General features: G+C 43.6%; 2 protein-coding genes, 3 non-coding genes and 1 pseudogene across 6 annotated transcripts in view; all 6 read right to left on the bottom strand.

Annotated features, from left to right (window-relative positions):
- Msh4 (mutS homolog 4) overlaps window positions 1-7,535 on the bottom strand; it is a 47,943-nt gene extending 40,408 nt beyond the window's left edge. Inside the window, 7 exon segments of the mRNA XM_032896546.1 lie at window positions 139-251; window positions 731-812; window positions 814-887; window positions 4,098-4,277; window positions 7,346-7,454; window positions 7,457-7,499; window positions 7,501-7,535. Of these exon segments, the coding sequence (XP_032752437.1) occupies window positions 139-251; window positions 731-812; window positions 814-887; window positions 4,098-4,277; window positions 7,346-7,454; window positions 7,457-7,499; window positions 7,501-7,520 (621 nt within the window). The 5' untranslated portion in view covers window positions 7,521-7,535.
- A 1,392-nt stretch (window positions 7,536-8,927) lies between these two features.
- On the bottom strand, window positions 8,928-11,614 carry LOC116896145 (annotated as a pseudogene). Its single transcript, XR_004387316.1, has 3 exons — window positions 11,543-11,614; window positions 9,853-10,000; window positions 8,928-9,391 (listed from the first exon to the last, which is right to left on the bottom strand). The product of XR_004387316.1 is annotated as a geranylgeranyl transferase type-2 subunit beta-like (transcript).
- Window positions 11,615-12,310: 696 nt separating this feature from the next.
- On the bottom strand, window positions 12,311-15,156 carry LOC116896144 (geranylgeranyl transferase type-2 subunit beta). Its single transcript, XM_032897128.1, has 5 exons — window positions 15,098-15,156; window positions 14,101-14,208; window positions 12,942-13,139; window positions 12,477-12,582; window positions 12,311-12,371 (listed from the first exon to the last, which is right to left on the bottom strand). The coding sequence occupies exons 1-5, from the start codon at window positions 15,098-15,100 to the stop codon at window positions 12,349-12,351; spliced, it is 438 nt and encodes a 145-aa protein (XP_032753019.1). The 5' UTR covers window positions 15,101-15,156; the 3' UTR covers window positions 12,311-12,348.
- LOC116897491 lies at window positions 12,792-12,862 on the bottom strand. The gene has a single exon (XR_004387512.1). It is a non-coding gene; the product is annotated as a small nucleolar RNA SNORD45 (small nucleolar RNA).
- On the bottom strand, window positions 13,794-13,874 carry LOC116897487. The gene has a single exon (XR_004387508.1). It is a non-coding gene; the product is annotated as a small nucleolar RNA SNORD45 (small nucleolar RNA).
- LOC116897488 lies at window positions 14,305-14,384 on the bottom strand. Its single transcript, XR_004387509.1, has one exon. It is a non-coding gene; the product is annotated as a small nucleolar RNA SNORD45 (small nucleolar RNA).
- Window positions 15,157-21,813: the final 6,657 nt, after the last annotated feature.

Genomic DNA, 21,813 nt, shown 5'->3' with positions numbered 1-21,813 from the left:
TCTATAGTAATATCTTAGACTACAATCTGCATTAACTGACTACCTTAGGCTCTTAGTCAAACAACTTCTTCCTGTAATACTATGGCATGTACTCTAAACAATTATATTTTGAATGCTACCAGAATGAAAATTTCTTACCTTAAAATTTTCTGTGATCAGAGTAAATAACTTAGTTGAATTTCCCACAACACAAGCAGTATTTGACATTATTATTTCCAAAGGTGATAAAACTTGGAGTTTAGTGATCACCTGAAATTATTAAAATAACCATTTTCTAAATGTTAGCAGTTTCCAAAGTAGTTTTACATTCTAAAAAGTAAACTGTTAAAATGCACAGATTAAAACCCAACAGTCTAAATTTAATGTTTCAGTCAAAATATATGTTAAATGATGATATAATAAACATCTATACCTATGTACAAATTTAAAGTACCAGAAAGATAGGTCATATTTTACTCATTGGCTTCTAGTAGTTTAAACTCAAAATTAATCTGTTTTTCAAATATTTATTCTCAATACAAGATTAATGGGTTTTTTGTTTGTTGGTTGGTTTTTGTCTTTGTATGTGGATATAGAATTACTTCAAATTTACAAGTTGTAAAAAAAGCTTACTTGGGTTGGGGATTTAGCTCAGTGGTAGAGCCTTGCCTAGCAAGCACAAGGCCCTGGGTTGGTCCCCAGCTCAAAAAAAAAAAAAGAAAAGAAAAAAAAAAAAAAAAGCTTTTGCCTTTTGCATATGTTGTGTTGTCTGCAAACTGTGACAACATAATCTGTGGGCTTTTTAAATCGATGCTCGCCATTCCTATCTCGCCTCCTAGCCAGCCCTCTTCCTTCCACCACTGCTACAATGACTGACGGGGCATGTGCAGACACCGCAGAGGATGTGGCTGGAGGCAGTTGGCATGAAGAACGCAGATGAATGTTAATGGTTGCCTATAACTCCTTCATTGAAGTTCTCAAAGTCCTAAGTCTAGTGGGTTTTATATCTTTTTTATTCTTTAATAATGTCATCCATACATGCACACAGTGTATACGGCTCATACCCACATGCCCTGGCCCTTGTCTCACTCCATGAACACCCTGACTCCTAAGCCATGTCTCCTTCCACAACCACACCCTCTCCTTTGTCTCCTGAGCCCCGTTAGTGCTGCCTTCAGTCCTGCCTTCAGGAGTGGTGACTCATCTTGCTGCCTTGACCTTGTGCTGGCCTTATATAGGTGCCATGTCTAGCTAATAACATAACATCCTGAAGGAACCTTTATTTTCAAAAAATAAAAACTTCATTTTCCAAAACAAATAAAATGATTAATTTTATTTAATTTTTATTTTATTTACTTTATTTTATTTAATAAAATAAAGTGTTGTATCAAAGCTTAACGTCACATTAAGGGATTTTTATTTGCCTTAACTGTTAGATAGGCTGTGTATCCCTGGCTACCCAGAACTTGCTGAGGAGATCAAACTGGTCTCCCGACTTGTGGCAATCTTCCTGTCTCTCCGCAAGAAGTGCTGAGATTCCAAGCATACACTACAACTGCTGTCTGTGCCAGGCAGAGGCAGGTGGATCTCTGAGTTTGAAGCCAGCCTGATCTACAGAGAAAGTTCCAGGACAGCCAGAGCTACAGAAAACAACAACAACAAAAACAAAACAACAACAACAAAAAAAACCCCACCACTACTACAACAATAATAACCCAGTCAAACAAACTTCAAATAAAGCACTGTAAATTTATCATCTAGTGTAAAATTAAGGCTTGGCAAACTCAGAGGTAGCTGTCCATATATCTGGCTACAGGTTTCTAATTCCTGGGCTGAGGAATACACAGATGATAAATTTACCTGCCTCTCTGCCTCCCAAGTGCTAGAATCAAAGGCATGTGCCATCATCACCTAACTTTTATTTTAAATTTTATTAAAATAAAGTCATTAATGGAATTTTTAATTTGGTGTTAAAATACTTATTGTTCACTTTTCTCTGTAAGTGCTAAAATTATCTCATACTAACTAACTTTAAAGTGAAAAGTATAATGTCTAACTCAAGAGCTGGCCATGAGCAGCAAATAAATACACTGTGCGACTGTCCATGCACGGCTGTGGGCACCAGCACTCACTAAATCCTTATGTGTCAAGGACATCTGAAGTTATTTACTTACGTTCATTTAATTATTACAAAATCCTATCAAATATACAATTCTCTTTTTACTCAATTAATTTCCAAGAAGACTGAGAGATTAGCTCAGTGGCAGAGTGCCTACCCTGGTAAGAACTTGGGTTTAATATTCTGCATTAGTAAGAATATGAATGAATGAAAATAAATGAATAAAAATGAATCAATAGCATGTATAAAGCTTCAAGTGTACAGACGAATGCTTAGGATGGCAGAGATGCAGAGGGGAAGTGAGAAGGTATGAGAGTCTGGAATCAGTGGCTGCATAGATGCCAAGCAGCCCTTATGGTGATGCCCACACTCTTATCCTTGATCTGATAGCAATGCAGAAGCACTAATACTAGAAACAGTGAGTGTGGTACGGATTCTATGGCTTCTGTGTCCTCAGCATTCTAGTCCCCAGCACCTAAGTGTGACCTCATTTACCTGGATCTGAAAAACATATCTGCCCTTTATAGGGGTAGTTAGTATTAAGTGAGGTCATTTGAATGACCTTAGTCCTACAAATGGCATACAGATGAGAAGTGTAAGACACACAGAGACTGAAGGAAAAGACTAGAAAGAATGGCTAGGGGTGAGACAAGCAGAGAGGCCTCAGATAAGAAAAAAAATAAATGTAGTATTTGTTGTAGGAGTCCCAGAAAGATGAATGTAATAAACACAAAACAAATAAATGTGTGTGTGTGTGTGTGTGTGTGTGTGTATAAAGCTATATATGTAAAGCAAACACACACACACACACGTGATAGTGTAATTTCTATATAATTTCTAGTATAATAACAGAAAGATCCTAAGACTGCTGTGGTTGGATGTGAGTGGAAGAGCTGGCCCCCAGTAGGTGCCTGGGCATTTGCATCTAAACACATGTAAATCATCTTAGAATGCATAATGACAACACTAGGTGACAGGATGTTTCCCTCATTATAATGACAGTGATGGCGGTGCTATCCTAGATGCAGTATGTCTCCACTGAAATGCCATCATATAGCACTACATACTTTAAAAAGCAATGTAGCAGCTGGGCATGAGGGTTTATGCCTTTAACCCAGTGCTCAGGAAGCGGAGGCAGGAGGATCTTTGAGTTGAAGGCCAGCCTTGTATATGAAAATGAATTCCAGGACAGCCAGACTACTCAGAAAGGCCCTTTCTTCAAGACCATAAAAACAACAAAACAGTAGCATCTTAAAATGTATGCATATATGTTATGTAGGTGTTCCTCTGTCAGAATGAAGCATTCCCTCCGGGAGGCTTCCTTTCTTCTCAGGTTGTATAAGCAGGAGCAGTTTCTTCAGGAGAAAGAGAGAGGTGAGGTGCAGCTGTCTGCAGGTCAAACTTCAGGAGCACAGCTCTCTCTTGGCTGGGGGAGCTGTTCTGAGAGGCAGCTGCTCTGAGTTATCCATGTTCCTGCCCCAAATCTTAGGACTTCAACAAGCTAGGCTTGGGTGTGGTCATTTCTTTGGTTTGTTTTTAGTATCTGGGGTGAACAGACGTTTGTTCTTACCTTCTCAGAAAAGGCATATCATGTAGCCAAGACATACTTTTAGACAGTATGCCTTAGGAAATTGGTGTGCACAAAATACCTACTCACTCACTGATCCCTCAACAAAATTGAGTACATTTAGTTTAAAATTCAGTATTAGAAAAACACTCAAAAAATCTATTAGGGTCAAGTTTTTCACTTAAGTATCACACGAGTGAGATTTTCCCTCTGGGTCAGAAAGGTTCAAATAATACAAGGCTGCATTTATTAACAACCAAGATTAACAAACAAGACCAGAAGGCTCATGGCATACTAGCCTGCCCTGAGGTGCACAGGGGTCAATGATATACACACCTACCTTTCTGCCCTCTCTATCAGTGACAGATGAGCCTCAAATAAGCTCACCACCCAACTTATAATTATGAAACTTAAAACATTTTCAAGATTTACCTGAAAGTCCTACTTGTGGTGTCCAACCTTTATATGATCTCTGGGGATTTCCAGCAGATAACGGAGTTCTAAACGTATGTGGATACGTGATATCTTGTGCAGAAGACGAGCTCGTACCAACAGGAAAATTAGATGCAGCTTTGTGTGTAGTGTAAGATCTTTTGTTTCCAAATGATGAACCTAAGTTTGAAAAAAATTATGATTAATTTTTAATGATTAGCATTAGGGAATTATATGTTAATTCCTAAAATTTACATTGTATCATGACTATTTTCTATAGAACTTAATCTGATTAATTAAAAATTAATAACTAAATGATTATTGGCAATTCCATTTACAATGACCATATTGATCTGCATTATCATATTTGGTTCCATTGTGACATTTTCATATGTGTATATATTGTATGTTGGTCATATTCAACCTCCACTATTATGCTCTCTTGGCCCCTCCTACTCTGACCCTTCCTCCACACAAACGACTCCTTCTACTCTCACGTCATTTTTGGTTAGTGATGAGTTGTGTTTGTTTTTTAAAGGCAAATCTCACTATGAATCTCAGGCTGGAGCTGAATTCACTGTGTAGCCCAGAGTTGCCTCTAATTTATGATTCTCCTGCCTCAGCCTCCCGAGTGCTGGAATTACAGACATGTCCCATCACACCTGGCTTGATAATCATGTTCCAGCACATGCTGATACAGGTTGGGGTGTGGCTTAGTGGGAAGGGTGCTTGTCTGGTATGGATGAGGCTCTCTCTGGGTTTCATCCCAGCATACATAAAACCAAGTGTGATGATACTTATCTGCGATCTCAGTGCTTGAGCGATGCAGGAAAGGGGTTCACAAGTTCAAGGTCAACCTTACCTACAAGTGAGCTGAGGCCTGCCTGAGACACATGGGATTTTGCTTCAAAGTATGTTGACTTATTAAAGAGATATTCCAATAGAGCTCTTGTATATGAGTTCACTGAGACTCCACTTTCTTGCTAAAATTAGAAGGGTCCTTTCAGTCACCAGGTGTAGTTTATACTATAATTAGTATCTTTTCCTTCATCAACTCCCTCCTCTGAATGTCTCCTCCTATGTAAATAAATGGTGTTATGAAGTCGGCTTCAGACTCCGTCCGCACTTTTTCAGATCATTGCTTACCAACATGTTACCTATTTCACAGTCACGTCATAACATTTCACACAGTGTACATAAATAGCCTAGCACAGTGTCTGGTAACACAGAAGCTCCAAACAGACAAACAACAAATGAAAACACAGGGCTTTTTCCACACACACCGGCTTCCACGCCACATGTCTGAGCCTTATCCACAGCTTCCTGTAAACCCCCTGTCCTTTGCCTTCCTCTCAAGTGTTGGCCTACAGCGCTCAATACTTTTAAAACTTCACTACTACATCAACATTTTATTTTTTCTGGCCTCTCATCTGTTCTCCCCGTTCCCGCCGACATCCACTTCCTGACGACTTTCAAACTTTCACTTCCAGCCTTCACTCATTACACAACTTGAGAAGATTCCAGTTACAGCAGACGGCAGATGTCTGAGGCTTTGTGAGCCACAGTCACTGTCAGGGGCTCAGCCCCTGTGTATAAACCAATGAACACATTTATATGTTTTTCAAAACAATTTCTACATATTGGAATTTGAATTACACATGCCAAAAAATAATGTCTTTTACATTTTTCTCAACCCTTTAAAACCTCAAAAGTAGCTGGACTCAGTTCCTCACGCCTTTAATCCCAGCACTGAAGAGGCAGAAGCAGGTGGATCTCTGAGTTGCAGGACAGCCAGGGATACAGAATAAACTCTGTCTTGAAAAAAACAAAAGGACCAAAACAACAACAAAAATAAAATAAGCATTCTGGAGTTTGAGGCCAGCCTGGTCTACATAGCCAGTTCAGGACAGCTTAGAGTTACATACAGGGACCTTACCTCTAAGAAAAATTTAAGTTAGTGGTTAAGAGTACTCGATGTGCAGCCCTAAGGCTGAGCCAGATCCAAGCTAACAAGGGCCTGCCTGCCACGAGTCTGCCTCAAAAGGATAAGGAAGAGAGCAATGAGAGGAGACTCCTGATCTTCATCAGGAATCAGCACACACTCATAAAATACTCATGACCATGTACCACCCAGGCACAGTGCCATGGGTCTGTCTTGTAGGAGGTTCAGGTCCCACATCGAACTGTCAGATAGGTCATCTCCGAGGTAATTCATAAGCTTGTTTCTCTCAGGTCTTTTTGCCTAACATTGAACATAGAAGACTTCGTGATTTAACTCTCTCTTCACTCACAATATAAAGGACTTTTTCACCTAAGTCCACGGGTGTTTTGCCCTCATGCATGTCTGTGCACCAGAGGCCAGAAGAGGGCAGCAGATCCTCTGGTATCAAAGTGCTGAGTCCTCACAGGGACGCTGGGAATTGGAATACTGAACCTCTGAAAGACTAGATGAGCCATCTCTTCAACCCCAGAAGGACTTATTTTCAATAGTTAGCATCTGAACTGGATGAGATGTTCACTTTAACCTATTACCAATCCAATTTAGAACCTAAAGAGTAAATCAAGTCAGCCAAAGACCAGCTCTCCACTATTAGAAAACTTAACACACAGTCTCCCACTTGCCACGTTTTAAGAAGTAGGGGGGGGCCAAGATGAGTAGAGAGGTATTACCCACCAAGCCTGATTCAGACCTTAGCTGGATTCCCAGAGCCCACTTGGTGGATGTAGAGCCCAGAAATTCGGCCCTTTGATCTCTACACCCATCCCTTGCACACTCATATACTAGAGGGGGAAAGAAAAAAAAACTTTTTTTTTTTTTTTCTTTTGAAGGAAAAAAAGGTAAAGGTCAGGCACCGCACGTGGTATAATCCAGTACTCAAGGGGCTAAGGCAAGCTTTCCTACTAATGAGTTTCAGGGCAGCCTGAGCCATGGAGAACCTGCCTTAAAACAAAACAAGAGATTAAGGCTTTACATGAGAATACTAGCTGGGCCACCTTTCCTTTCACGCCTTAATAAAACTGTTGTGAAGAGTCAAGACTTTCTCTTCTGTGTTTTGTTTGGTTTGAAACTATGTAGCCCAGGCTAGCCTTGAACCATAGTCGCTAAAATTGGGATTAAAGGCACAAACCACCCCAGTATGAGTGACTATGGAACCCGGCTAGCTCGGGACTCTCCAGCAGGAGCTGAGGGCAGCGCCGCTCTGGTACCCAGCGCCGGCACCCGAGCTGGCGCGCGGAGGTGACCGGGCCTTGCCTGAGCGCCAATGGCGCCGGGCTGCTGCTGCTGCTGCTGCTCCTGTCGGCCACGGCACCTTCTGTGCTCGGCCTGGACGCTGAGGTCAAGGCCCTGCCGCATGGGTGACCTCCCTCCGCGATGGCGCCCACCGTGGGGAACTCGAGAGCGGCAGCCTCCTGCCTCAGCATCTCTCTGGCCTTTCTGACACTCGAGGTTCTGGGCGCGTGAGGCCTCGAATACCCCAAGGCGGAAGCCGTGCCACTGAAAAGGCGGAGGCTGGGCGCATGTGCAGTGCTGTCATCAAGCAGGCGCAGGCGCAAGCTGCACACGATGCACACAGCGCAGGCAGGACACTGCGCAGGCGTGGGTCGCTAGTCTCTCTCACCTTGCTTCCAGGGCTGTTTTTGTTGTTCTCATCAGGTAATTCCTGAAGCCTGTAAGTTATCAGTATCAACACAATTCAAGGCCCACTACTGACCAACAACTTGGGTTGTCGACAGTTCTTTGTTAAGGAGGGGGTCCTTTTTGAGGACTGAACACAGGCTATTGCATATTTACCGAGTCCCAAAGTTATATCCCCAATACAATTATCCCTGGTTTTTAAACATGAAAAGGCTTCACTCAACAGTTGTACACATGACCTAGTACCAGAGACTGAACATGGGTGAGACCACATGTACCGTTAAATACAGCTTTTCCCAACCGTCCTATTTCTAGTATTGCAGTTTTGGACATAGGGTTTAAAACTACAGCCTTGCTTTTTTATCAACACACACAGCAACTTCTGGGTGACAGAACTGAGGATGTTCTCCAAATAACAGGGCATTCTTACTAGTACATGCAAACCATTATATAGTTTTTGAGTAAAATAGACCCATACATTTGAAGGCTTAAAGTGGGGAGCAGCTTTAAGTAGGTGTGGTCTTCAAGGGCATGCCTGTCTGCCTGCCTGCCATCATAATGGACCAAACCTTTTGAAACTCTAAGTAAGCCCTAAATCTCAAGACCTGATCACAGGATGTCTTCACAGAAATAGAACACCAAGACATGTAGACTGTATTGGCTGTGTGTATGTAGCCCTTGATTGAAAAGCTTAAAAATGTCACAAAACACACTTGGAAATCTATATTAATAAAGATGAGTTCTAGTGCAATGTAGGACTATCTCAGAGGGAAGATGTCCCCCCCCCTTTAAATGTTAAGGGGCAGAGGCCCTCAATAGGAAAAGGTATCTCTGGTAATTCTGACCCAGAGGCACCCACATACTGAGTAAGTACCATCACCATATTCACCCAACCTGCAACCCACCCATTGTAATCACAGTCAAACCCTTGAGACCTAACCTCACACAGGGTCCCCCATCAAGAATAACTCCACCTAAAGCCATTGTGAAGTGAGCAAACCTCATTCTTTGGGGATGACTTCCAGCATCCTGGGCGAGTCTGCCTGAGGAGTCCAAACAGCAGACACTGGCAGCAGAGGCTGGTGTTCCCTGAAAAATGTACCCCCCTCAGCCCCGCCTATAAATAAGGTGTTCTTGATTAGAGAGAGGTGTTTTGGTTTTAAAAAGCTATGCACACAACAGCCACTCACTCAATTTTATGCATCTTTTATTTAAATCATGAGTTTCACTCACTTTGATCATCTTTATTAACAGAAATCATTTCCCATCATTGTTACAGGTCAAAAGGACACAGGGAGGTGGCAGTTAAATACTAGCTTTAAGTTTGTTGCTGTTAGACATTAACAAACAGTATTGACAGAAACTGTACTCAGAACACTAAAGATCTAAATATGACATTTATTTTACAATACTTATATAATTTATCATTGACATATGATATACAAAATATTAAGTCACTTCTGGGTTTGATAACCACAGTAACTGATACTGCACACTGAAGGCTCTTCCCCTCGTACTAGCTCACTAGTTCAGGCTGGACATTCACCCTCTGCAGCACTTCTTCAGGCATGCAAAAGACAGGGCTGACAGGCTTGATCTGCTCTTCCCCCAGAAGTGACAATCCAGCAATGCCAAACAAGGTGTGAAAGGGATCCACCTGCGGGAAGTCCACAGACACGTAAATACTCAACCATCTGTCCATAGGGAAGTTTGCTGCTTTCAATACCATTACCACTTTAGCTTTAAAAGTTTTCTGAAGACTAATACTAGACCTCATAAACAATAACACTACAAGAAATTTTTACCCTGTTACGCATTTTAAAAAACATCCAAAGCAAACCTTGGACTATTTCTTACAAGACACTATTTCTAGTACATGTTCTTCTGTAGGGCTGGAGAGATGGCTCAGCGGTTAAGAGCACCCGACTACTCTTCCAGAGGTCCTGAGTTCAATTCCCAGCAACCACATGGTGGCTCACAACCATCTGTAAAGAGATCCGATGCCCTCTTCTGGTGTGTCTGAAGGCAGCTACAGTGTACTTATATATAATAAATGAATAAATCTTTAAAAAAAATGTTCTGTAACCATGAAAAACTGCAATGTAGCATTATACTTACCATGTCTCCTGGCCTGTCTGCAAACCCTCCTGTCTCTTCATCTTGACATGCCAAGATGAAGCTTCAAGCTTTTCTCTGTCAATCCAATGAAGTCTCCCAATTATCTTTAAGGAGGCAACACCCACCAGGAATAGCACACATCTGGTAACTAGAAGGGGGAATCAGTCAGACAGCTGCCTTACTTCACCACTCTACTCTCAGATTTGATAGATTTTTTAAAAATGTCTAATCCCATGTTCCAAACGCAGAGAAGTAAACAAGGCAAACAAGGGTCAGGGTATAGTGGACAATAGAGTCTGAGGCAGCACAATCACTACAGTTTAGAACAGCTTCAGCCATGCATAGGATGGTAACTGAAAACCCAGAAAGGACTGAGACCAGCTCCCATGCACTGTTTCTCAACGCACGCCAGGACTGTAGGCTGGTAATCAATTCACTTGTCTTTGTAAAGAACATCTTACTCCATGCACAGCTGAGGTTGGGTGAAACCCAGGGGGTTAAGTCCTAGGCAGGGCCATTTCCAACTAGTACTGTCCAGGTAGACGCTCATCAGCTGGCTGAGACGGCACAGAGGCCTCAGTTCCTACAGACCAGCCTGAACAACCTACTGATCCTCGAGAATGACTAGCAGGCACATGAAGTTTCTAGGTTTTAGCCCAACTGTTCAGTTACTAGCTTAAGACTCCAGTCCTGTTCAGATACTATCTGTGGGGTACCACACAAGGAAAATTAGCATTCTCTGACCTCTCACAAAGCAAGCTCTACACGGAAACTATATAGATCTGGAGCTCAGATTAGCAACACTTGAAGTGTTCACCACCCATTTTTATTTATTAATTGATTGGATCCCCTAAATAGAGTAGGCTAGCTTCAAACTCAAAGACTTCTTGCCTGTGCCTCCCAGGTGATGTGGTTAAATTACAGCTGGGCCACTCCAGCCCCAGCATCGCTTTGAGCATGCTGTGGTAGAAAGACAGCACCTGTCCACGTCCCAAGGCAGAAATGAATTCAGGTCAGTGAGATCCCAAGTTCTCTCCTTAAGGTATCATCTTAAAATCACCCAAGAAACACAGTGCAGTTTTTTAAGCCCACAGCACTAAGAACCACTACAAATAATACCTTCTCGGTCTTCCATTGAGTCCACCTGAGGGCAACTGTCGTTCACAAAGCCACCAACCAAGTAGGTCGGAGTTCACTTGATGCAACTGACTAGTTATGGCCAGGAATCCTGTGCAACAATAGATCTAAAATTACAGACACAAAAATGCAGGTATAGTTTAATAGTAAATGGCAGACACTACCAAAATCACTAAAGCTCCATCTTCCTACCTCAGGCTGTGCCACTAGATTCGATACTAACAATGAGATGCTACACTTGCGTGTTTTACCTACAGTGTTCTCTGGCACAAGCAGAAACGTGCTCAGATGGACATACTGGGGTTAATTCATTTGAATGAATCAAGTCAAGCTTGTGCCTCCATTCCCAACATGTGACACGAGGACAGCCTGGACTACACATAGCAAACCTCAAGTCAGTTAACAGCACAGAATGTGGACCCCCATAAACAGACAAATGCCAATAAGGAACACTGGTGAGGTCTACTTAGGAGGACGAAATTGTGTAGACCAGCATGGCATATACAGAAAACTCCCAACACAAAACCCCTATAGATTTTAACTGCAGAATTACCTGTCCTGCGTGAGATTCAGAGCCTGGTCTGCACCCAAATCCACCATCAAAGTTCATACAGGACAAAACAAATTCAATCCCTTTTCCACATTAATAGCATCAAGTTTGCCTATAAAAAGAAAATGAAGCCTATTACAACTACCTAGACACTCACACAGTGCTTAATCCGCCCTTTGACCCAACATTCAAAGCTTACCAAGAGAGCCAAAGTTGCCACTGCACAAAAACGAGAATCTTGTATCGATTTCTCTAAAGACAAAGAGAACCAAGGCAGGACAGACATGTAAATGCTACCAAGTCACCCAAGAACAAAACCTATACAGCACATTAAAGTTCCTAAAGCCAAGACCATGTTCACTAGGAGACAGTCCCCAAGCCAAGGAAACCCAGCTAGACAAACAGAAAGCAATAGCCTTCCTGAATTAGCTTGCAACAGACCCAGAAAAATAACCCACAAAATGAAGGATTATATGCCCTGAGAAATTCATGTTAGTAATTTAGTAACACCATTAATACCCTACTTTATAAAGGTTCACATCCCACAAAGCAGCTGGTCTCAGGACTGCATTTTGCTCCACCCAAAACAGATTAAGTTAATGAAGGAAAATTTTCCATCTCCCAACTCAGTATTTACTACCTTGACAGTCTAATTTTAAAGACCTCCTCAGGTCTTTACCTTCAGGAGGTTAGCCCTTCAAAACTACCAAACACTGGGGGGTAAGACTTGGACCTACCTTATCTTTTAGTGGCGTGCTGACAAGCCAGCACGGGCATGCTGGGACTTCCAGCAGGCCATTTTACTCCAGTTAGACCAACTGCTTAGTGGGACCTGAAAAGATGAACAACTTGAAATCTTATGATTACTACACCAAGACAAAAAGATGCTCCGAGTGGAGAAGCTTGACTAAAAAAAAAAGTGAAAGCTTGATCTTACCCCAGATGTCTCCAGCAAAGGAACCATCTTCTTTCTGTAGACTCTGAACATAGGCTACCACTTTGTCTACGTTGATTACATGGATGCTATCATACAGAGTGAGAATCTGAAAGACAAGCATCGCAGGAATTTTTCCTGGGTCAACCACCATGCCCTTCCCCATTACTATAAACGTCTCACACGCACTGGCTGTTACTCATTTCATTACAATTTCTTATTCCTTTGATAATGTGACAGAGGTAGGCTTTACCCGCCCTCTGGCTCCTCACTAAAACCAACTCTGACCTGGACTAACACAGATGGATTTTACCCTCCCAGGTCTCAGTGCCATTTGTAACTTGCATCAAGTTAGCATTCAGCTAATACATGCCATGACATCACTGACCTGTAGGAGAGAATTCACTCTAAAGGTGGGCAGTTAACATCTGGGTTGTCACGTAGGGTCGATGTTTCACAAGGGCTTACCTGGACGGCACTGAGCGTGTAGAGAAGGTGGGGGTCGTGCCCGATGCTGGCACTGACCCCCCCACACTCATGCTGGCACGACTTGATAAACACCAGTATCTCCTCTTTATTCATCCGATGAAGCTGCCCCATGAGGTCCATCACTGTCAGGCCCCAGTAGACGCCGCTCATTCTCAGGTATTCGGACATGCAGTATTCCTGGGAGAAGTGTCTTAAATTTGTCACTCTGACTACAAAACCCACCTTTACCTAGGTCAGCTGTGAACAACTTTAAGGCTTTAAGAGCATCGGTTCTCACCCCTTTGGGTCCAACATTACAATCTTTAACAGCAAAATTAAGTCTTGAACTAGCAACAAAAACTATCTTATGGTTGGGGCTCACCACAACATGCAGAACTGTATGGTATGACAGGGTTGCAGCATCACGAAGATTGAGAGCAAACTTTAATAGTTTCCAAGTGCCAACTTCAGATGAATTTAGCGAAAGTGGGCAACATTCACTCCTTCAGTCTACCAAACACCAATTACTGCATTTTACAAGGTCTATGAATATGGAGATAAATGGTGCTGGAGATGGAAACCAAATCAAGCATCATTTCACAAGCGTTCATTCAGGTGAAGGTGTCATTAGTGTGCTGCCAAACCAAACGCCTAAAGGGCCAGGCGGACAGTTGACAGAAGGACCACATTTAGGCCTATGATCCCCCTAAAATAAGGGTCTGATTACCCATGTGATTCCTCTTTGGAGAGGGTCTCCCCACACAGCCCGGGGTTTCGTGCTCTACCCCTTGCTGGAGATTATCACTGGGGTGTGGTAACCTCCTTATTATACTGTTTAGGTAAAACCTTTTCAAGGTCTCAGCGTAATTCTAGAGCTCAAGTGTTAGGACACATCAGCAAATTCAGATAATACATGCCAACACATCATTGACCTTCAAGGTTATACCCCAGACAGAAAGGAGTAAACCCCTTCTACCTGCATCCCTGTACTCTGGCCCTTCGTGCACTGGTATGCATAGCTAATGCTATCCAATATCAACCTCTAATATACCAGGCCCATCTACCCTAATGGACTTTAAATCAGGCCTCTGCCAACAGACAATGCTTTAAGAAACAGGCCTGTCCATTAGTATTAAACTAACAAGAAAATCATACGCACATAATCATCTTTCTTTGAGCCGTATGAGGCGATATAATCAGCATGCTTCTCCAGCAGCAAGGTGTCAGGAGCATCTGACTTGATGGTGACATCCTTCTGCTGTGTGCCCTTCCAAGAAAAAGAGACCGATCATTACGTTTTCCTTTCCACATCCTGAAAACTCGACAGCCCAGACTCGTATGACCAGATGACGGTACTTTTTTTCGGGTCTCAGAGTAATTCTAGAGCTAAAGTGGTTATTAATCAACTTTAGATTCAGAATACATGCCAGCTCATCATTGACCCGAATTCTGCCGCTCACCTTTTTGCCGACCAAGTGCAATACACATTCTCGATCGGTGAATTTGAAGCTTCAGAGCACTGTTCAACGGTCCTCAAATATTATCCCCTTTACTAAACAATCAGGCCCATTAGCTTCAAATTTCACCTTCGGATCTAAGATTCGCCATCACCCATTAAGTAGGTCAAAGCAGATCGACTGCCAAATAAGTTATTTTTCTATTTTGTTCAGAGTCTCAGCTATGAAGCCCTGTGTGGTCTGGAACTCTCCGTGTAGACCAGGCTGCCTGCCACTGCTTCAGGAGTGATAGGATTAAAAGGCGTGGGCCAAGGCCGAATTTCTTCCATCCCAGTTAGAATATTCAACTTTGAAACAATATTCGTAAATGATCATTGAACCCTGAAAAAAACAGGCACACACAAGTCTCCGATGCAACGGGAAAAAAAAAAGGCGGCTCAATCCAGAGAGGCTCGCCTACGGGCCGCGGATAACATCACAAGCCTCGAGAACTGCAGAAAACGCTGAGCCATTGCTCAAGGAGCCGTCCAAGACGGCCTCAGAAGGCCGAGGCAGGGGCACCGCTGAGAGCTCACAAGAAGAATGCTAGCCTTGCATTCCCGCCCGCTCCCGGTGCTGCGCCTGCCCACGATGCCGCGCAGCCTGACCCACCGCCCAGGCCTCCCCAGCTTCCGCGCACCAAAGCGATGGCGCTCTCACCATGTCCGACCGCCGAAAGACTGAAGAGCGCGGGAGCACGGAAAGTCAGGGCCTGCGCGCCTGCGCACAGGCGCCCGCCCGGCAGCCCACGCCCTACCTAGCCGGCCACGCTCCGCCCGAAGGACCCCGCGGTCACGATTTAGCCGGCCGCACTCTTGCCTGAAGGACTCCGCGGTCACGGTGCAGCGGGCTACGCGTCTGCCTGAAGGACCCCATGTCGCTCAGTTTGTAAAGAGCTTTCCTAGCACTGAAAGAGGCCGGGGATTGATTTCAGTCTTTGCGTATAAACCCGAAGTGTTAGTGCAGACCTATTATCCTAGCAGTGGGAAAGTGGTGGCAGGAGGATCAGTGGTCCAAATCATCGGCCATGTAGGCACTTGGAAGCCATCCTGAGCTAGAGGTCCCTACCTACTCCCCATAAAATCGATCAATTTTAGTGTGTCTGTTACCCAGCTAATGGAAAATATATTGCCACATATATTACTATGGAAAAATACCATGTGAAAATGGATGCTTGGGTTTGATTCCAGAAACCGCTAGAATAAGGCTAGTTTTTCCACTCTGTATTGGTAAGTTTGTATGGTTTAACTCTTAACTTTCAATATTTATTTTAAAAGCTCCAAGCCTTGAACTCACAACTGAAAATGCTAGGCATGCTATCTCCCCAGCCCACTTTGCCTCTTCAAAGAATAAAATATGCCTCCCGACCCCAAAGAACTGTTGCTGCAATAAAACAGGTCTATAAATTCTATCTCTCCAAAGCCAAGATGTCAGATACAGCCACGTGAGGGATTTGAATGTCGCCAGTCTAAACTGGAAAATGCTGTAGTCATAAAATACAAATTGCGTGCCAAGCTGCTCATTTTGAAGTTTGTTTGTTGACTGCCTTCTGAATATCTATGCTTATGACCGTAGAAAACGCTACTCTCAGCCCTAATCAGATAAGCCTTTCTATGCAGGGAACGGCAGTGAATACAGAGATTCGCGACTGCCCAAGGTTATCTGGAGAATACATTAGTTGAGGGATGACCTCTAAAAGCCTAGTGACTCTCATAAAAGAGGGCAACAGAAAGAATATAAGGGTAGATAATAGGAAATGCCCAGAAGCCATCTTCTGAGCATGACAACCACTGTAGCCTTGAACTCAGAGCCACTGTGTTTAACTGCACTGAGCTTCACACAAATGACCCTGACGGACAGTCATGGATGGGGAAGGGACTCAGGGGCCCTGCCCCTCTCTGCTGACCTAATGGGTACAGACACACACTGAGAAATGGGGAGTCATTATTCAGACGTGTGCCTGCTGGTAAGCTGACCAGGCATCCGTGGACTGCTCCAACCCCATGGTCACACAGGCAGCCCCAGTTAAACTCAGCGAGTCACAAAATAAAAGACATGGATGTGAGAACAGGGGTCGTAGGGAGGGAAAGAAGGGGTATGTGGGAGGCAGATAAGAAACGTAGAGAGCAAGAATAATCAGAATGCATCATACGCCTGCCTACAACGGTCAAAGAACAGCGAAGAGAAGCACTGTTGGCTGAAGTGACATTTTAGGTAGACTGGGCTAAATATGTTTTAAAATTAAGGTAATCTATTTTCACTTTCTAAAATGTGACTTAGAAAATTTTTTTTTTTTTCTTTTCTTTTTTCGAGCTGGGGGCCAACCCAGGGGCGCTTGCTGGGCAGCGCTCTACCACTGAGCTAAATCCCCAACCCCGACTTAGAAAATTCTAAGATGATCTGTGGGGCACACTAATATTACACTGTTACTGTTTGATGCATGTCGACTTTCTATACCCAGAGAAGCGCTTATTACTTTGTAAGTGCCTATAATGCCAGCACCTGGAAAGGCTGAGACAGGAGGATCACAAATTTTATGCCAGCCTGATAAGTCTGAGGCCAGCTTGGGCTACATAGAGTGACTCTGCCCCCCAAAATAAAAGAGGGAAACATTTATTATTAACATTTTAAAAGATCTCTTTATTCTTATTTAGTATTGGCAGTTTGTGTGTGTGTGTGTGTGTGTGTGTGTGTGTGTGTGTGTGTGTGTGTGTTGCCTGAAGAGAGAATGTAGAGTCCCCCAGATCTGTAGTTATATGCAGCTGTGAGTTGCCCTGTGGATGCTAGAACTGATCTTAGCACTGAACCACCTCTTCAGCCCCTAGTTATAACAGTTTTAATCCATGTTCATGCTGCGAACTGCTGGAACTGTAAACCTGGCCCACTAGCGTTTAGTATGCAGGCAATGCCTAGCCGGCCTTAACGTGTTGACCGTATCATTAAACAGTGTTCCTGTGGAGAAAGAGTATCTCATTTCATCCACGATGCCACTGATTTCATCAACTGTAGGACACGGTTGATTGCAAAGACGAGAATCGAGGAAAGAGTAGCCAGTGTCTATTAATTATCCAGACTTCTGGGATGTTACTATAATAAAATGTGTTTCTGAGTCAATGAAATAGAGTAAGTATGGAGTGGTGTCTGAAGTAGCTCAACTCTACTGTTAGGGGCCGGGGGAACGTAGCTCATTTACTTGGCCTGTGTGACGGCGTCCATTCCCCAGCACTGGCTAAACTGTTCACAGTTTCTGGTTTCTCTACCCTGTTATTTTTTTATACATTTTAAATACAGGGAAATTGTGAAGGTTAATCTTGTCTGCCAGTTCAACTGGACCAGATGCCAATGAAGACAAGCCTTGGCCGCTCCTGGGAGGGGTTTTCTTAATCCCGATAAAAGGGGGTCTGCAGAAGGAGCTGTGCTTTCGGGCTCATCGCTGTCTCATCTTGCTGTTGAGTTTATGCTGCAGCCGCCACCACTGATACCAGAAACCAGTGTCTTCAGACTTCTAACAGACTGAAGGTTCTCCAGGAATCCTGAAGGACTCCAGCACCAGCTGCAACTTCTGAGGCATCCAGCTTTGTAGAATAAACAGCTACTGGGTCCTTGACTTCTTCATCCTGAAGATGCCATTGTTGGACTCCCAAGGCTATATCATGTAAGTCAATCTAATAAATCCTGTTAATATGTGTCATTTCTATTTGTTTAGCTCCTCTTGTGAACCCTGATTAACTCAAAAATCTTACATGTGCACGCGTTGCATGTGCCTGTGCATACATGTATATACATGTGTGAAGGTCAGGGATCCACGTTGGGCGTCTTCTTCAATCTCCCCACCTTAGTTTTTGTGACAGAGTCTCTCACTAAACCTAGACCTCGTGGATATGGCTGGAGTAGATGTGATGTCCACAAGGACCAGGGATAAAGCCTCAGGACTATGCAGCAAGTACTTCATGAACTGAGCTGTCTCACCAGACCAGTAATTCTTTCTCTTAAGCATTGATTTATTCTGTGGTGTATATATGTGCACATCGCATGCCATAGTGCACGTGTGGAAGTCAGGGGACATCTTGAACGACTCTCTTCTCTCATTCTACCACATGGGACAGCTATTGAACTCGGGTTGCCAGGCACAGTGATAAGTGTCCTACCCATTGATCCATCATCTCACCAGACCATGAGTGAAATCTTATCTAGTGTAGGACTTCAGGTTCCAGGATAACCAGTGCTGAAGAGAACACTCTAGGTAAGATGTAGTTATAAAAGTAGAATTCTAACTCTGTTAATACTTTGAAAGATGGAGCTGTATTAGTTAGGGTTTCCATTGCTGTGAAGAGACACCATGACCAAGACAACTCTTATAAGGGAAAACATTTAATTGGGGCTGGCTTTCAGTTTCAGAGGTTCAGTCCATTATCATCATGGCAGGAAGCATGGCAGTGTCCAGGCAGATATGGTGCTGCAGAAGAAGCAGAGAATTTTGCATCTTAATCTGACTGCAGCCAGGAGAGAGACTGATTCTTCCAAAATAGGAACTAGGAGCCCTCAAAGCCAACCAGCAACACAGTGGCACACTTCTCCAACAAGGCCACATCTCCTAATAGTAGCACTTCCCATGGGCCAAGCATATTCAAACCACTACAGGAATAGAAAGATATTTTACAGTCCGGTTCCAGTGCCTGGAAGGTGTAGATGAAAGATCGGGGTTTAAAGTTATCCTGGGCTACATAGCAAGTTGGAGGTAATCTGCTACAACAGATGCTACCTCAAAAAAAAAAAAAAAAAAAAGAAGAAGAAAACGGGCAGAATAAAAGCCTGCTATTTATGAGTAATAAAAACAACTTTGGAAGTCAGCTGGTTTACTTTGAGTAATTTATTTTTAAATCTTATTTTTTTCTTTATGCATGTTAATGTTTGCCTGCATGTATGACTATTAGAAGGTGTGGCCTTGTTGGAGGATCTGTGTCACTCTGGAGTGGGCTTAGAGACCCTCCTCCTAGCTGCCTGAGGATGTCAGTCTGTTCCTGGCTTCCTTCGGGTGAAGATGTAGAACTCAGCTTCTCCTGCACCATGCCTGCCTGGATGCTGCTGTGCTCCTGCCCTGATGATAATAGACTGAACCTCTGAACCTGTAAGCCAGCCCCAATTAAATGTTGTCCTTTATAAAACTTGCATCGGTCATGGTGTCTGTTCACAGCAATAAAACCCTAACTAAGACAGTATGTACGTTCATGCACCAGGTGTATGCAGTGCCCACAGAGACCAGAAGAGGGTGTCAGATCCCCCTGAGACTGGAGTCATAAGCTGTGAGCCACTATGTTGGTGCTGGGAATTGAACTCAGGTCCTGTGGAAGGGCAGCCAGGGATCTTGCTTCTGACTCAGCTCTTCTTCAGGATACTTGTTGATGTGTTTGTTCTCTGTGTCTATCATGTTTTTGAACAGGCTAGGTCATCAATCTGGGAGCATGTGTTTAGCTACCCTGGATGGACTCGCTGTCAAGGGGATTGCAGAAGATCAGTACCTGGAGGACGACTTCGGCCAAATGTCTTTTCATGGCTCTCCCAATTGCTTCAGATGGCAAGGACCCTTCCCTCACCACTGTTCAGGCTCAGATGACCCATACTTTAGCCCTCATCTGGAGCAGCAGTGATTAGGACTGTGTTTATGGTCCATTAGATGATTGACTGCCATTCTCTCTTAGGTGTAAGATGTGGATTTGGAAGTGTGTCACTGTGGGGGTGGGCTTTGAGGTCCTATGCTCAAGTTTTGCCCAGTGCAGAAGAGAGAGCCTACTCTTGGCTGCCTGCAAAAGCCAGTCTGCTCCTGGTTGCCTTCAGATCCAGATGTAGAACTCTTGGCTCTTTCTCCAGCACCATGTATACAGCAGGATGTCATGCTTTCTGCCATGATGATAATGGGCTGGACCCCTGAAACTCTAAGCCAGCCCCAATTAAATGTTTTCTTTTATAACAGTTCCCTTGGTCATGATGTCTCTTCACAGCAGTGGAAACTCTATTTAAGACACGCTCTCATTGCACACTGATGAAGTGGTTCCCCACTTTAGAACAGATTAATAGACTTTATTAATTTGTAGAGGAGAATAAGTACATCTATTAAAGAAAGTCCCCAAATTTGCAGAGCTGCCAATGTTAACTTTTTTTTTTTTTTTTTTTTTTTTTTTTTTTTTTTTTTTTTTTCGAGCTGGGGACCGAACCCAGGGCCTTGCGCTTCCTAGGTAAGCGCTCTACGCTGAGCTAAATCCCAGCCCCCAATGTTAACTTCTAAGCCAAGTGTTCTGATGCCTGAAATTATCCTAGCTCACAAGAGGGGCACAAAATTTGAGGGTTGCCCTGGCAACCAGAAAAACTACTTCTCTGAAGAAGCTACAATTCAAAGGGGGGTGGGGAATGTTCTTACATAAGTTGCTAGCTCAGATCTTTAAATATCCAAAAGTCAGTCCAACTGCTGTGGCATGCACACCTTTAACTGTAGCACTTGGGGGTCAGAGGCTGGTGGATGTCTCTGAGTTAGAGGAAAGTCAGGTCTATTTAGTGATTGCCAGGTCGTCGAGGGTCACATAGTGAGGCCTTGTCTCAGAAAGTAAAAAGGAACAACAACAAACCAAAACAATTTGGTAACCCTTCTAACAGCTTTCTAGTGCTGCTTCACACAGACCACTTTATAAACCGAGTGCTTGAGTTTGTCCTTAACTCAGACGTTTACATCCAATCCCTTCGTGCTTGTTGGAACCCAGATGTCCTACTTGATTGTCCTGAGGGTGAGACCCTGATGAGTGTGGTGAGTGCCCTCAATGAAGAGGCCACACCTGCCTGGTCTTTTCTGTCCGAAGAGGGCACTAGGGGAGACAGCAGCCCAAAGCCTGACCTCGGAATTACAGCTCTCAGCACCAAGGGAAGTACAGTTCTGTTTTTGATGCACATGCATCCCAAGGTGTTTTAATGTGACAGCTCAAGCTAAGATTAGAGTCCCTTGGTCATGGGTCATGTGTTCTAGGTATCAAAGCTAAGGCTTTAAACATGCAGAGCACAGACACTACCACTAAGTTATACCTTGGCCCTACAGCAATTTAAAACATTTACTTAAGATTTATTTATACTTTATGTGCATGAATGTTTTGCCTTGCATGTGTTATCTATGCAGCCTGGTTTTTTCTCCAGAGGTCTTGCTGCGTCACACAGGTTTACCTCAGATTCCTAATCCTTCTGCTTCAGCAGTGTTGGTATTCTAGGTATGTGCCATGGCGGACATCTCTTTTCTCTTTATTTCTTTAATAAAGGTGTGTTCCACATAGGCTGGCCTGACCACCCAGTTCTCCCAGAGTCTAGACCACCAACCAGAGTATACCTGGAGGGACCCA

The sequence above is a fragment of the Rattus rattus genome, chromosome 3 (genome assembly GCF_011064425.1).
Source record: "Rattus rattus isolate New Zealand chromosome 3, Rrattus_CSIRO_v1, whole genome shotgun sequence".
Taxonomy (NCBI): Eukaryota; Metazoa; Chordata; class Mammalia; order Rodentia; family Muridae; genus Rattus; species Rattus rattus.
Note: the sequence above shows the minus strand (reverse complement) of the source record. Positions and strands in the feature narration are given on the sequence as shown.